The following is a 14,475-nucleotide window of genomic DNA, read 5'->3' on the forward strand; positions in this document are numbered from 1 at the left end:
GAGTTGGACATGATCTCATACAAACCACGGACAGTATTTAATACCGTGTTTCCCCGAAAATAAGGCACCCCCGAAAATAAGACCCATTAAGAAATTTGCAGAAATCGCTAATATAAGGCACACCCCGATAATAAGGCATACTAAAGTGTGCAGGCAAGTCGAGAGGCCTGTCCCCTGCTGCCATCCCCGTTGTCTCCTACCTCCTTCTGTGCTGTACGAGTGTGCTGTTGTAAGCTTCCCTTGCTGGCTGGAAAACTCCATACTGTCGTTCTGTTGCTGCTGCACACGTCTGCTGTGATGAGCTCCCCCTGGTGGCCGGAAGCTGCAATACCATCCCTGCTTACAAGTGGTACAGGAACTTCTGTCTGCAGGTACGTTACTTTTTTTTATGGCTCTGTGTGTGAGTCAGGCAACCATATGTGTGATTCTTAAGGCTGGGTTCTCACAGAGTGTATTTCCAGCCTTAGGGGGTGAGCATTACAGTCTCCAGACAGTGTGTAGGAGCCAGGTACTTTACAGCTCTTATTTTTTGTGGCCCTGTATGTGAGTCAGGTAAACAGTGTGTCATTTTGATTCAATAGGGGGTGTCTGCTTTTTTGCTGAAGAGTCTAAAGTACAAGAAATAAACAATGTTGCTACCGTATATTTTTACCCCTAGACATGAGCGCAAAAAGAAAGAGCTATTCCGTTGAGTACAAGAAAGGAATCGTGGAAGATTCTTGGGGCAAAAACCTTCCTGCTTTGGCCCAAAGATTTTACAAGAAATGGAGTGTCAAGAAATTCAGCAGGAGATTCCGGGTTCAGATGTTTATGATGATGTGCCAGAAAAAGTAATTTTTGCTTTGTTTTCCTAGTTTGTCTAGCTATATTGGTTTGTGGTGACAACTACGGTTCTGTGCAGTATATACGGTAATAAATGTTCATTTTTTTGTTAAACAATAAATGTGAATTCTTCTTCATTGAAAAATAAGACACCCCCTGAAAATAAGACATAGCGCATATTTGGGAGCAAAAATTAATATAGGACGCGTCTTATTTTCGGGGAAACAGGGTATTACACACTGTCATAGCGGTGTACTGCAGGATGGGTGAAATGTCTGGGGAGCTAGCCGCCAGGCAGAGCTGACCCCATCCGGAGCCGATTTAGGGACTGATGTATTACTTGAATCTAGAATGCTGTATGATAAGTGGATTCCTGTGTACTCCGGGTGCATGGAAATGGCACCACAAGTCCCAGCAAGCCCATAGTGAAGAGGATGTGAAGGCGAGCTCTGTGAAGGAGGAAACCAGGAAAAAGCACTGGTCCTGAATGTACCACCCAGCCACAGTGAACCGTCTCACTGCATCTGACCGCTGCTGCAACGCTCCTGCCCAGGATCCAAAGAGATTGTCTGGTCGCCAAAAGGAAAAACCGCACACCGGGCGCCACAAGGTAAGACAGACGACCTGCACCTTATTCTAGCTGCACCAGCTCCACGGAGGCCCGAGTGGAGCCATGCGTCCACAGTCACCGAGCGGCACAAGATCTACGGTAGGAGTAATATGCCCAGCGAGTGTAAAGAGGGCAGGAAGGAGCAATGGGAGCAGGGGCACAGGGAGGAAGCCAGAGAAAAAGGGCCTGCTAAGATACTAAGACTCCCCCTTGGAGCAGGGCAGTAGCCCTGCGCTTTTATATGCCAATGATGGGGGTTCTAGTGGCTAGTAAGGGACTATTAATAATAATAACCTCTCTGCTGAATAGAAAGCATACTTACCCTTCGTCGATGAAGAAGGGGGCTCCACAGTTCCAGCGGTGTCCCCCCTTGCACTGCCCTGCTTTAAAAGAGGAAAGGAGTGCTCTGGTAAAAAAATGAGGGACACTATGGGTGGGAGGTCACGTTCTGAGGTTAGGCAGACAACAGCACGTTTAGCTCCGTTCTGTCCGCCCTCCTCACTGGGGTAACATGGCGAGTCCTGCCTCACTGTATTCCTTGAATCCAAGAGGCTCTTCAAGACCAGCAAGAACGAGGTCTGCCTCCTAAGCACACGAAGCTAAAAACTGGTCAGCTTGGTGCCTGCAGGGGGGAATAACATGCTCTTCTTCTTCATTTCTCTTTTTATTTAGCATATAATCAGATATTATGATAGCAAACAATCACAGGATTGCAAGGCCGTTTTCCAAGGACATTTACAGACGTCACCGCACTTGCTGAGTTAATAACCAATGTGAGTTATAATAAATTAGGCATATTCACAAGTGAGGCGTCTTTTAGCCTGGTTTCAAATGTCTTTATAAATACTTCTGCTGATTAACTAATACATCAGACGACTTCCTATCTAACACAGTCAATGCTGTGTGTGATTTGTAAGTTTCCTTGAGCTCGAGCATTAACTCTTTGCATTTGGCCACCTGAAAACATATCAACTAGCGAATATTGCGCTAACAGGAGGCTGGCTGCTGCGCACAACACTGCCTACACTGGTCAGGTAGAGAGTCTAGCAGCCCCTCTACTTCCTTTCTGGAAGGGAGGTGATGAGGCTAGACTGGTCATGTACAGAGTCGAGTAGCCCCTCTACTTCCCCTCTGGAAGGGAGTAATGAGGCTGGACTCGTCAGGGACAGAGTCGAGTAGCCCCTCTACTTCCCCTCTGGAAGGGAGTAATGAGGCTGGACTGGTCATGTACAGAGTCGAGTAGCCCCTCTACTTCCCCTCTGGGAGGTGATGAGGCTGGACTGGTCAGGGACAGAGTCTAGTAGCCCCTCTACTTCCCCTCTGGAAGGGAGTAATGAGGCTGGACTGGTCATGTACAGAGTCGAGTAGCCCCTCTACTTCCCCTCTGGAAGGGAGGTGATGAGGCTGGACTGGTCAGGGACAGAGTCTAGTAGCCCCTCTACTTCCCCTCTGGAAGGGAGTAATGAGGCTGGACTGGTCAGGGACAGAGTCGAGTAGCCCCTCTACTTCCCCTCTGGAAGGGAGGTGATAAGGTGGTTGATGCTTGCAACAACTACACCGACAGGTTGGATACAAAGTTTTGCAATATTGCCATTACTCCTCCTATAACCAATATGTGTGTGTGGGGGTCCCCAAGAACAGATCCTACCTGGTCAGGTGCAGGGTCCTCTGGGCTGGAGGGTCTCAATCAGCCAGTGGTCAGAGGTGCTGAGAAGGGGTTAAAGATGCCAGGCAATAGAGCTGAGAGAAGAGGGCAGGACCGGACGATGTACCTCCCCTCTGTGAGTGGGTCCGGGAAGCCCCACCATTCTGGAGGACACGGGATGGGATACCACCTAATGCAGGGGAACAGTAGGGAGTGCTGACTGGGCCCCCTGTAAGGGCCCCTCCATTATCCAATAGAGACAAGAGCGCCTCAGGAAGGAGAGGAAAGGTGCGGCGGGGTCTGCTGCTGGTAGCGCCTCTCCTGCCTTTGGTGAGGAAGGGAGCTCCTCAAACCAGAAGCCTGCCACAAGAAATAAAAGGGCAGGACACGGTCGCTGGCAGGGCCCAGGTGAGTTAGGGCCCATCTGTGCCTCCCTTTCTTCTCCAGCCAGGGCAGGCAACAGAGTGGTTATGGCCGCTTTGTCCACCCTCCTCAGCAGGGGGAACAAGGTCGCCTCCTAGTGGCTGCGGCTATACCCAAGGTCTTCGGCTGTGTCCCCCAATGACAAGGATGAGGAAGGTCCGTGGCTACAAAGCTCCACAGCGCCCGCTGACAGGATAGGTGCTCTTTAAATGTTAAAGGTCTGACGATGGTGGTCCGGACAGACCTCCTCTTACCTGCGAGGCCGCAGCCGGTGGGTTCCTGGCCTGGCAGTCCAGTATGTGTTCTGTCACCCTACAAATAATCTCCTCATGTGTCAAGCCAGACAAGGTCCCGTTATTCCGAACACGGAAATCCTTGATGAAGCTGGCAAGTTCCGCACTGTGGAAAAACCAAACACAAGTTCATGAATGACTTCCCCTCCTTGGAATGTGGATGGAAGGTAGCGGCCGGCTCTGGGCAACAAAGTAGTCAACTGCAAGAACTGAACCATGAAGATGCGACGACTGAAGCTTCATATGGGCGAACCATGAAGGTGCGATGACTGAAGCTTCATATGGGCGAACCATGAAGGTGCGATGACTGAAGCTTCATATGGGCGAACCATGAAGGTGCGACGACGTCTGTACACCCATAATATTACATCGCCTCTCTGTACAATAATACAGCTCAGGAACAGCAGAGCTGAGTCAGTGTGCCCGCTGCATGAAGGAGCACAGCCGACTCAGCTAGTCTACAAAAAAGGGATATACCAACACGTATCGGTCCGACTCTTGGCATACGCTGGGTCATACATTTATGTTCTGCATATGTGCCGCGTGGTATGCATATAGCGCGCCACTATACATGGGAAAAAAAGTGTGCCAATGCAAACCCCCGCTTTCCCTCACAGAGGTGAACAGAGCTCCATGGGTACATTGGACGTATATGGTTGCACCAATGTACAGCTCGGATGCAGTGTGCACAGACCGAGGCTTTATTCACAAGAGAGATTCCACGTCAAAGTGTATTATTAAAGGGCCATTCCAGCAAAAGCACATTTTTCCATGCCTGCACCCAGTTGTCTCCTTGCTCTTCCCCCACCCGCCTCCATTCACCCGATTACAGTCACTTCCCTGTCTGATACTTATCAGCTACCATCTTGAGGCTGAGATTTTTTACTTTCAGTTTCACATCTATCCCATGATGCACCAGCACAGCATTAGCTGAGGCTGTACCATTTCTGCCTGCTGGGGGGAAGAGTGTAATTATCATCAGCTTCTATATTTCCCCTAAATAATCTACAGCTAATAACTGTACAGTCCGGAGGTTGAGCTGTGATCTCCTCTATTACACCTGTGTGATTATCATCAGTAAGCAGGCATAAAAATCATCGTTCGCTCGTTTATAGATCATTGTGTGTGAACAGCGATCGTTTAGTTGTTCACATTCACTGGTAGAGTTGATCTGAGAGACTGAACATTTGCAAGCGAACGGATGGACAATTTATCTGTCTGTATGAACAGGCTGCATAGTGAGCTCCGTCATCACTCGGTGTAAGGAGGCTGTGACTGGAGCGCCGCTATCCTCCTGTACGGTCCTGTATTTTCCGTATTCAACTGGACTAAAGCCGTGCGCACATCGGCGCATGCTACAAATGCAAATGCTGTTGGGTATCCGCAGCGCTGTTTACGGTGTGAATAGGGAGTTACCTGCTATAATGAGGGAATATGTCATGGAGCTCCGCGATGATCTTATCAAATAACGTAGGTTTGGCGGATGACGACGGCCTGCTCTCGGGCTGCCCGGTCCCCCTCCTGTCGGGGCCGGATGTCCCCGGGACCTTTGCTGGGGACGGAGCTGGGCTCTTGGGTTTGGTTTGCGGCTTCGCAGCGACTTTTTGTTTCGCTCCTTTATTTGTTTTCTTTACTGGAGATCGGGCTGGAAGTGGATTTGCTGGTTTCATATGGGATGGACTGGGCCTAGCGGATACCGGAGCCGAAGCCACTGCAGAAGGATCTGAGGTCGCCTGAAATGAGGAGCGTATACAGTGACGTTATTTACACGTACATACAGCGCTGCGTCAGCGGACACCGCCCCCCCCCCCCCCGCAGTATATACACCGACTACAGGGGAATGGGACCGAGCCACAAATAACACGGCCGAACCCAAATCTCCTGGCAGCCACCGATACGGACATACACACAACAGGAATCCCATCAGTTCTACTTCCACTCACCGGGGCGGACGGCTGCTTCATGGCCGTCGCTGCAGCAGGACTCAACTTCGTGCTCTTCTTCAGAAGGGTAATTTTTTCATCGAACTCGGACTAGAAGAGACGTCAGAAGTGACAGCAAATCATCAATGTCCCGGCCACAGGCTTTACAATTTGGGCCGATGTAGGAAGAATGAATGACCAACCTGCAGCACATCCATTTCTTTCCGGAGATTCACCAGATGAGCCTCCATGGAGCTGATCTGCTCCACCGTTCCTGGATTACTGTGAAGAGGAAGGTGCAGAAACGTTACAGCAATGCTTCATACTACACAGGAAGTCTGCCGGCCTCCACTGCCAGTCGTGCGACTACAGCCCGCGGGTACAGGTGTGCTGCAAGAATTTCTTGAAGCGTCTTATACATCTTGGAAGGGGTTTACCGGGGCACAAAAAAAGTTATACGAGCTTAAAACGAAGAAACATTGAATACCCCCCCCCCCCCCCCCAGTCCTGGTACCCACCAGGCAGAACCCAGGAGAAGCGGTGACTGATCTCATGCCGTTCATTGTGCATGGGACCATTCGGCCACCCACAGGCTCCTATGGCCGCTGAAGGCTATGGCTGGCCGGGCGGTCACGTGCACAATGAACGGCATGAGATCAGTCCCCGCTTCTTCCGGGTTTTGTGCGCAGGTACCAGGGCCGCAGCATCGCACGGGCAGCCGCAGGGATAGGAGAGGATTACATTATTGTTCATTTTAAGTTCTTTTAACTTATTTTATGTCCCGGAAAACCCCTTTAATTGGGACTTGGAGAAATCCATGTGCTGGCCAACAAAATAAACCCAATTCATACATATGTAACAATCTGCTCCGTGTGAATACCTTCTTGAACTGCAGCCTAAAGCGTACCTGACTTTTCAGAATAAGCTTCCGTGTGCGTACATGTGAAACACGACTATATCTGGTCAGTATATGGCTTGTATCCTGCATGTTTCCTATTCCTCCCTCTGCAGGCTGTATGTCTAATCATCAGGACTGGTGAGAGGAACCTGCAGTAAAGTTGTGTTCTGTACACTGTGCGCAGTCAGTAAGCCACAAAGAGACATCACGAAGGACAGCGTACAGCAGAACTGAACAGTGGAGATGTGATTTCAGTAGCTCAAACACAGTAAACAGTCACTTATTATTAGGCCTTCAGTACACTAGCATTATTAAAAAAAATGACAACGGACAGCATACAGACCCATTTTATTCTATGGTGCAATACACACTACTGAGTTATTTCAAGCAGGCATGGGCAACGTCACATGCACTATTCTGATCCATATTACGGATGGGATTTGCCCATCAAATCAATGAAGAGGAAAAAGATAAAAACGAACAGCACATGGATGCCATTCATGAGAAGCCCGTGAGCCGTCAGGCTTTTGCATGTTTACGTTTTTTAAACATGCATCAAAAAATTGTGATGTCAGGAGAGAAGAAAAAGGTTCTTCTCTCTTCCACCCCTTTCCCTCTGATCTCTATACACTTCAACAACTATTCCACCTCCTCCACTTCCTGTTTTACCGTTGTCCTGACCAGTCACACACTTGGCAACAGGCAATGGACAGCAAGGTAGGAAAAAGACGCCCACTGGCCACTGCTGTCATTTTAGTAAATCTATTACCCTTTTGCTAGATATCACGCTGGTTATTATATAGCATATAAAGTCAGTGACCAATTAAAGGCAGACAAAAGCCGGCTCTAATGCTAGACCTGTACCTGTTGGCCATCGGCTTTAGCATCTTGATGCCCTGCTCGGTGGTTGAGGCTTTCATTTGCAGCTTTAATAATCCTGCTTCCTTTTGGTTTTCCAAGACTGTAACCTGTGAAGACGGAGGAATGAGTATGATACAATGTACCGCGTAAGAACTCAATAAAAGAGCGCCTGCAGAGGAAAAACGTTAGTGCTTCCTCCTAAAAACAGCACCACGCCTGTCACAGGTTGTCCATGACATTGCAGCCCGGCCCCAGACATAGGAACTGCAGCATGTAAGGAGATGACGGGGGAGGGGGCTCCCTCTGTCGCCCGTCAGCACCACTAAGTGCGACCGCAAGGTACCAACAGGTTCAAGCCTGACAAAGGCCTCCACGTCTGCCATGTGCTCAGCCTCTTAGACCCCGCCTCCAGCTGTCACACAAAAGTAATGCAGTGTAATATTCCACCGATCACATGATCACATCTCCATTATCCCTTCAGAGACTAAAAAATAGTGTCCAAAAAGGTCAACATGTAATTTAAAAAAAAATCCCATTTAAATAAAAATTCATTTTTCCCACAAAAACCCATTTTGAAAGGGATAAAATATACATATATCTTAAATCCGCGGCATGTAGCGGGTATTACCACATAACCGCCCAGACAACGGGAATACTGGGATTTATCTCACATGTGAATGCCACAGAAATTATTAAAAGTTACGCTAAATTTTTGACATTTTATTCGCCTTCCAAAAAAATGTATTAAAGGGGTTGTCCCGCGGCAGCAAGTGGGGTATACACTTCTGTATGGCCATATTAATGCACTTTGTAATGTACATCGTGCATTAATTATGAGCCATACAGAAGTTATTCACTTACCTGTTCCGTTGCTGGCGTCCTCGTCTCCATTGAGCCGACTAATTTTCGCCGTCTAATGGCCAAATTAGCCGCGCTTGCGCAGTCCGGGTCTTCTTCTTTCCTCAATGGGGCTCCGTGTAGCTCCGCCCCGTCACGTGCCGATTCCAGCCAATCAGGAGGCTGGAATCGGCAATGGACCGCACAGAAGCCCTGCGGTTCACCGAGGGTGAAGATCCCGGCGGCCATCTTCAGCAGGTAAGTAAGAAGTCACCGGAGCGCGGGGATTCAGGTAAGCACCCTCCGGTGTTCTTTTTTAACCCCTGCATCGGGTTTGTCTCGCGCCGAACGGGGGGGGGGGGGGGGGGGGGGGGTTGAAAAAAAAAAAACAAACCCGTTTCGGCGCGGGACAACCCCTTTAAAAAGCAATCCAAAAATGACAAGTAGCTGAAACGGCTCCCAACAAAAGCCAGCGCCCCACGCCGGTGACATGAAGGTGTTCTGGGCCGCCGCATTCAGACAGGCAGATTACATTGTTTTTACATATATTTAAAAAAACTTTTTTTAAAAAATCTCTATAAACTTGTTTTCGCAGCGATCGTGCCGATCAGATAAGAAAGTAACAGGCTATGTTCACTAAATGCTGAACGCCGTAAAAACAAAAGCCAAAATGTAGTAAACGGTCTCCAATGCAGTCCATGAACCTCAGAGTGCGGCCATTAATACATTCTCATCCAAAAACCTGCAAGGGAACAATGACAACCGCTGGCTCCTTAACCCCTTAAGGCTTAAGGATGTACAGTCACGTCCTGCAGCTTCGGGTGTATGGAGGGAGAACGTGGGGCTCCACACACCATGGAACACCCAACTGCAACAACCCGGATAAGCCACGTCGCTCCTTGGAGCTGTTAACCCTTTAAATGCCACGTCAATTCTGAAAGCAGCATTTAAATCCCCCGGCCGATGTTCCGGGGTCCCGTAAGGCCCACCACAGTGAGATCGCAGTGAGCAGTGCAGGTGTCATGGCAGCCGTGGGCCTTCTGAAAGGCCCCAGGGCTGTCATAGCAGAATGCTATGGGGCGTGGCTTGATAGGATGCCTGTCAGATGGTGGTATAATCTAATGCTATGGCATTACATCCTACTGCAGGAGCGATCAAAGCATCGCATCTTCATGTCCCCTATGGGGACTAAAAAAAATGGTAAAATAAGTTTAAAAACGTTTCAATTATTAAAAGAAAAAAAAGGTAAAAAAAAGATTAAAAAAAAACAACAAAAAACACTTTTGTCATTTATAATAAGAGAGTCTAAATAATAAAACAAAAACACCTTTCAGCTCTTTAGAGGAAGGTGATCCGGAGCTCGCAGTGCCGACCGCTATTAAGGTCTTCATATTATTATTACAAGGGACGCTTCTATTGCCCAAGAATGGCTCTTAGGGGGTCGTCAGGAGCGAGACCTCCCAGAGCAGTGAGTACCCTCTCCTCCAGCTGCCTGCGCCCGATATTATATATATACACACATAAATACACACACTATATTATATATATACACACACTATATAAATACACACACTATATATATATATATATATATATACACACACACACACACACACAGTTTTTGCGTGCAGTCAGAGCGCTCTCCCTTAAGCAGCTCTTTTCCAAAAACACATATATGGTATCGCTGCGTCTGTGAGAGTCCGATCTATCAGAGTAGCGCATTATTTACCCCGTTCGGTGAACGCCGTCAGAAAAAAAAAATAAAGAACGCCAGAATTGCGGTTTTTTGGTCACCCCGTCTCCAAGAAAAAAATGTAATAAAAAGTGATCAAAAAGTCATATGTACTCAAGAATTTTAAGAACAGAAACTACGGGACTTCCCACACAAAACGAGCCTCACACAACTGTGTCGACTGAAAAATAAAATAGTTATGGCGGTCAGAAGATGGCGGCCGAAAATAATTGGTAAAAAAGTAAATCTCTTTGAAAAATTAAAAGTAGTAAAGCAAAAATAAAAAACTATATAAATTGGGTATCGCAGTAATCGCCCCGAGCCACAGGATAAAGGTATCGGGTCATTTTTGCTGCAGTGTGTGCGCCGTAGAAACAAGACGCACCCAAAAACGGCAGAATTTATGTTTTTTTTTTCATTGCACTTAAATAGTATCACTGAAAAATACAACCCTTCCCACAAACAACAACAAGCCCTCATACAGCGACGGCGACGGATAAACCAGAGTTATGATGTTCTAAAAGGGGGGAAAAACGAAAATGGAAAATGAAAAAAAAGGGCGGCGCACTTAAGGGGTTAAGAAACAAATGAGGCCGGTTACTAAGGGATCAAGGATAGAAGACAGATACAACACCTGGGGATAAATATGTGTAGCATTTAATCCACATCATCCCCCACGCACAGTGATCCTCACCTCCGCCACCGCCGCTCTTTGCGCTGCTTCTTCTCTTTCTGCCTCGCGCTTACCAATATGTTTTTCTAGCTTTGCTTTTTCATTTTCGAATTTACTACACCTGCGTGAAAAAAAATAACAGTGCATTATCTGAAGAGGACGCCGCTTCTCCCACTCCCCGTGGTAATAACCAGCAATAACCTCCAGTACTGGTGCATCTTGTCGCCACCAGAAGTGTGGGTGGAGACCTAGTGATGGGCTGTATCCGCCCACAAGCTGCTGATTGGCTGGCTGCTGCAAGTTCCGAGCAGCGTGGGGACTGAGTTTTGTCATGGAGGGTTAGGTTCAGTGTTAGGCTTACATTATTAGCTGATAATACTTCCCTGTTCCTGCATGCCACTCTTACATGGAAGCATGTGCAGCTAATAATGTAAGCGCAACACAGAAACAAACCCTAACCCTCCATCCAAGGCAAAGCGCAGTTCTTGCTGCAGCCAGTGAAGCGGGGTCGTGTGCAGTGGAGCAGGGAGACATCTCAGTGCTGACCTGGGATTCATGGCCAGAATGGTACGTACGATAGGATCGGCCAGGCAATACACAGTGGTCACCGGTTGTATTGTCTGCCGGCAGCCAAGAACAGAACATCGTCCCTCCATGCCGGCCTCGCTGCCGGCTCCCCCATTGTACACTCCTACCGTTCCTGCTACCCGATGAGCAGGGCGGGCAGCTGCGGCCGTTTCCTGTGTGTTCCTGGACAGAGGGGCCGAGGGGGCTCCGAGCACCACTGGCGCCATTAGGCTGATGACTGCCAGCCGCTCACTGTCCCCGTCCGCCTCGCAGCGCAGTCACTGTGTCAGGATACAGAGTGTGCTGCTCGCTCCCCTGGCTGTTACTGCTGTATTTTGTTTCCCAATCAGAAGCTAGGGGCATGACAGGGGCATTCACTCCTGGTGACAGCTGGCACACCCCTAGCTTCCGGTGTCGACAAGATACACCAGTACCATAACCTCCCACTGGAAAAGTCTGAATGCAAAACCACCTTGTGCCGTCTAATGCACTAAAATGCTACCTGAGATCAAAAACTATTTTCGGCCCTTCCACTAGGGGGCAGTGTTACGCAAAAGGATGAGCAACTGGATATACTTACTGGATCTTTGCAAAGTCCTCTATGTAGGCTTCATACTGCCTTCGCTTCTCTTCTATACCTTTTATATATCTGTAACATTGAGAAAGGAAAGAAGAAAATAATAACTTCTAGGGGAAATGTTAGATACCAACTGAATAAGTGCTCTCCTGGCCTGGGCGGGGGTCATCTTTACTGCAATGTACATAGACATAGCAGCCCCCCCTAATGCTGGTAAGAATAGCGCAATCTGCTCGAGTATTAACACTAACGTCCGTGCAATCACAGCGCCGGTTACTAACTATAAACAACCATACAAAACATAGTCTGTTAGGCTGTCCATCCAGTTCAGCCCGCTTCCTCCCCTCGCCTCCCCCACCCCACGCTGATCCAGGGCAAGGCAAAAAAAACAAATAAGGCAAAAGCCAATCAGCCCACCCGGGGGAGAAAAACTCCCTCCCGACTCCACAATGGCAGACCAATCCCTGGATCAGCGTCTGGAAGGACGGCCCGCGCCGACAACCGTGCACAGCGGCTCGAAGGACGGCCCACGCGGACACCGGTGCACAGCGGCAGGGAGGACAGCCCGAGCCGACAACCGTGCACAGCAGCTGGAAGGACGGCCCGCGCCGACCACCGTGCACAGCGGCCGGAAGGACGGCCCGCGCCGACCACCGTGCACAGCGGCTGGAAGGACGGCCCGCGCCGACCACCGTGCATAGCGGCTGGAAGGACGGCCCGCGCCAACAACCGTGCATAGCAGCTGGAAGGACGGCCCGCGCCAACAACCGTGCACAGCAGCTGGAAGGACGGCCCGCGCCAACAACCGTGCACAGCAGCTGGAAGGATTTTCTTTGCTAAAGACAATTATTCCTATGCACAGGACAAGGATGCCCTCAGCAATCCCCCTCCATCCCACAGCAGACACATGCATGGCACATGCTCCATTCACACAGGGCACTTGGGGTACAGCAGTCTCAGGACTGATGGGGTCTGGCAGTCAGATCACCCCCAACGATCAAGGAATGTAGAAGATAGTGACTACTAAGGGTCTAGTGGATCACTTACTTATCAATACTCTCAGTAGCCGCTTTAACGCCATTCTTCAGAGCCTTCAGCTTCTCCTGATTCTCTTTCCTCTCCTGCAGCCATTTTTTGGTCTCATTTTCATATTCCTGCTGAAGCCAAACCAGCTCCGTCTTGGCAATCTGCAGAGGAACGTCATCATATACATCAGATAGCAAAAAACGGGAAAAAATAGTGTAAGGGAAGCATCCAGGAGAGACATGATCCACAGGAGAGGATGAATGTGGGGAAACTAAGGTAAACGTAACAAAGGAAGGGCATCACCTGGGAGGTAAGCACAACCCTGAGAGAGGAGGAGAGGTGAGACTAAGGCTGTAATCTAATAGAATGTCCGCGTGGATTACAATACGAAGGGCGAACAGAAATGTGTTACCAACAAGAATCGCTACACATAGACAATATAAAAGATGGATTCCAAAATCATGGCATATCACAGCATCCTATGGCAGCCCACAACCGCCCTGGAATGACAGCGCCAGCGCCCGAACATCTCTTCTATCGTTCAGCGCTCACCGCTTGCATCTACCGGCTGTAGTCCGGCACCGCCTGAGCGAGAGTGCAGTAACCCTGCAGTGAGGAGGTACAGGACACAGGACCCCCAGCAGTGAGACCCCCACCGCTCAGCAAGTTAATCCCTATCCTGTGGGGATAACTTGTAATTGCGGTACAACTCCTATAGGAGGACTGATGACTTTTCCTTCGGATAGATCAATAGTTGCACAGGTCCGCCACTCAGGATCCCTGGCGACCCGCTGTTCTGGTGACAGCATGTACAGAGCAGACAGCAGATGGCCCTGTGCATATAGTAGCGGTCCAGGACGGCTGCCATTGAATTCCTGCTATGTGCACACGGACAGCCGCCGAGAGAATGGCTGGTTGACAGGGGCCCTAAGTGGTAGACCCCCGCTGATCAACTACTGATGGCCTAAGCGGAGGATAGCGCATCAATAGTGTAGAGCTGAACCACGTTATCTACAGCACCGGCGCCAAAATCTGCAGCATTTTGTGCCAAAGCGTTAAATATAAGGTGGTGCCTCTACGCTGCATCACGTGTACATAGCTGGTGAACAATGATGAAATCCTGCAGGGCGCGTATGCTCACCACCATAATATAAGCAGAGGGATGAACACCAGTACCTTATTGCTCTCCACCGTGGTCCTGATCTGCGCCTCCAGCCCGGCTACTTCTTCACGGTAGCGGCTCTGCAGATTTTCATACTTCTCGGTCGCCTCTTGCAGCTGCTCCTGCAGTACTATGTGCTCCTTCTCTATACGCAAAATATCACCCTGAAACAGAAGGGGGTGTCATTAAACATGGGGAATCACATGTAAACGTGCTGTTACCGGGTGACAATCGGAAGACGGGTAACAGCAGTGTCGCTCGCAGCAACCAATCAGATCATAGAAGGGTTTATTCTCATCTCCATTTTGGACAAATCCCTACTTGTTCCTTGACAATAAGGTGGATCACTAAGTGACGGCCTGCTGGGACCCCAAGTGATCGGCTGCAATTTATGGGGACACCTGGCAGTTAGCATTCAGCTTCCCTG

At 49.2% G+C, this 14,475-nt stretch overlaps 1 protein-coding gene across 1 annotated transcript in view; it reads right to left on the minus strand.

Moving 5' to 3' along the window:
* TTC3 (tetratricopeptide repeat domain 3) overlaps nt 1-14,475 on the minus strand; it is a 143,432-nt gene that overhangs the window by 6,051 nt on the left and 122,906 nt on the right. The window contains exons 34-42 of the mRNA XM_066598977.1: nt 14,063-14,212; nt 12,908-13,047; nt 11,864-11,932; nt 10,738-10,837; nt 7,478-7,581; nt 5,919-5,997; nt 5,737-5,826; nt 5,210-5,526; nt 3,755-3,899 (exon numbers count right to left, since the gene is read on the minus strand). Coding sequence (XP_066455074.1) covers nt 3,755-3,899; nt 5,210-5,526; nt 5,737-5,826; nt 5,919-5,997; nt 7,478-7,581; nt 10,738-10,837; nt 11,864-11,932; nt 12,908-13,047; nt 14,063-14,212 — 1,194 coding nt within the window. The remainder of the gene's footprint in view (nt 1-3,754; nt 3,900-5,209; nt 5,527-5,736; nt 5,827-5,918; nt 5,998-7,477; nt 7,582-10,737; nt 10,838-11,863; nt 11,933-12,907; nt 13,048-14,062; nt 14,213-14,475) is intronic.

Source organism: Eleutherodactylus coqui, chromosome 4, assembly GCF_035609145.1.
Source record: "Eleutherodactylus coqui strain aEleCoq1 chromosome 4, aEleCoq1.hap1, whole genome shotgun sequence".
NCBI lineage: Eukaryota > Metazoa > Chordata > Amphibia > Anura > Eleutherodactylidae > Eleutherodactylus > Eleutherodactylus coqui.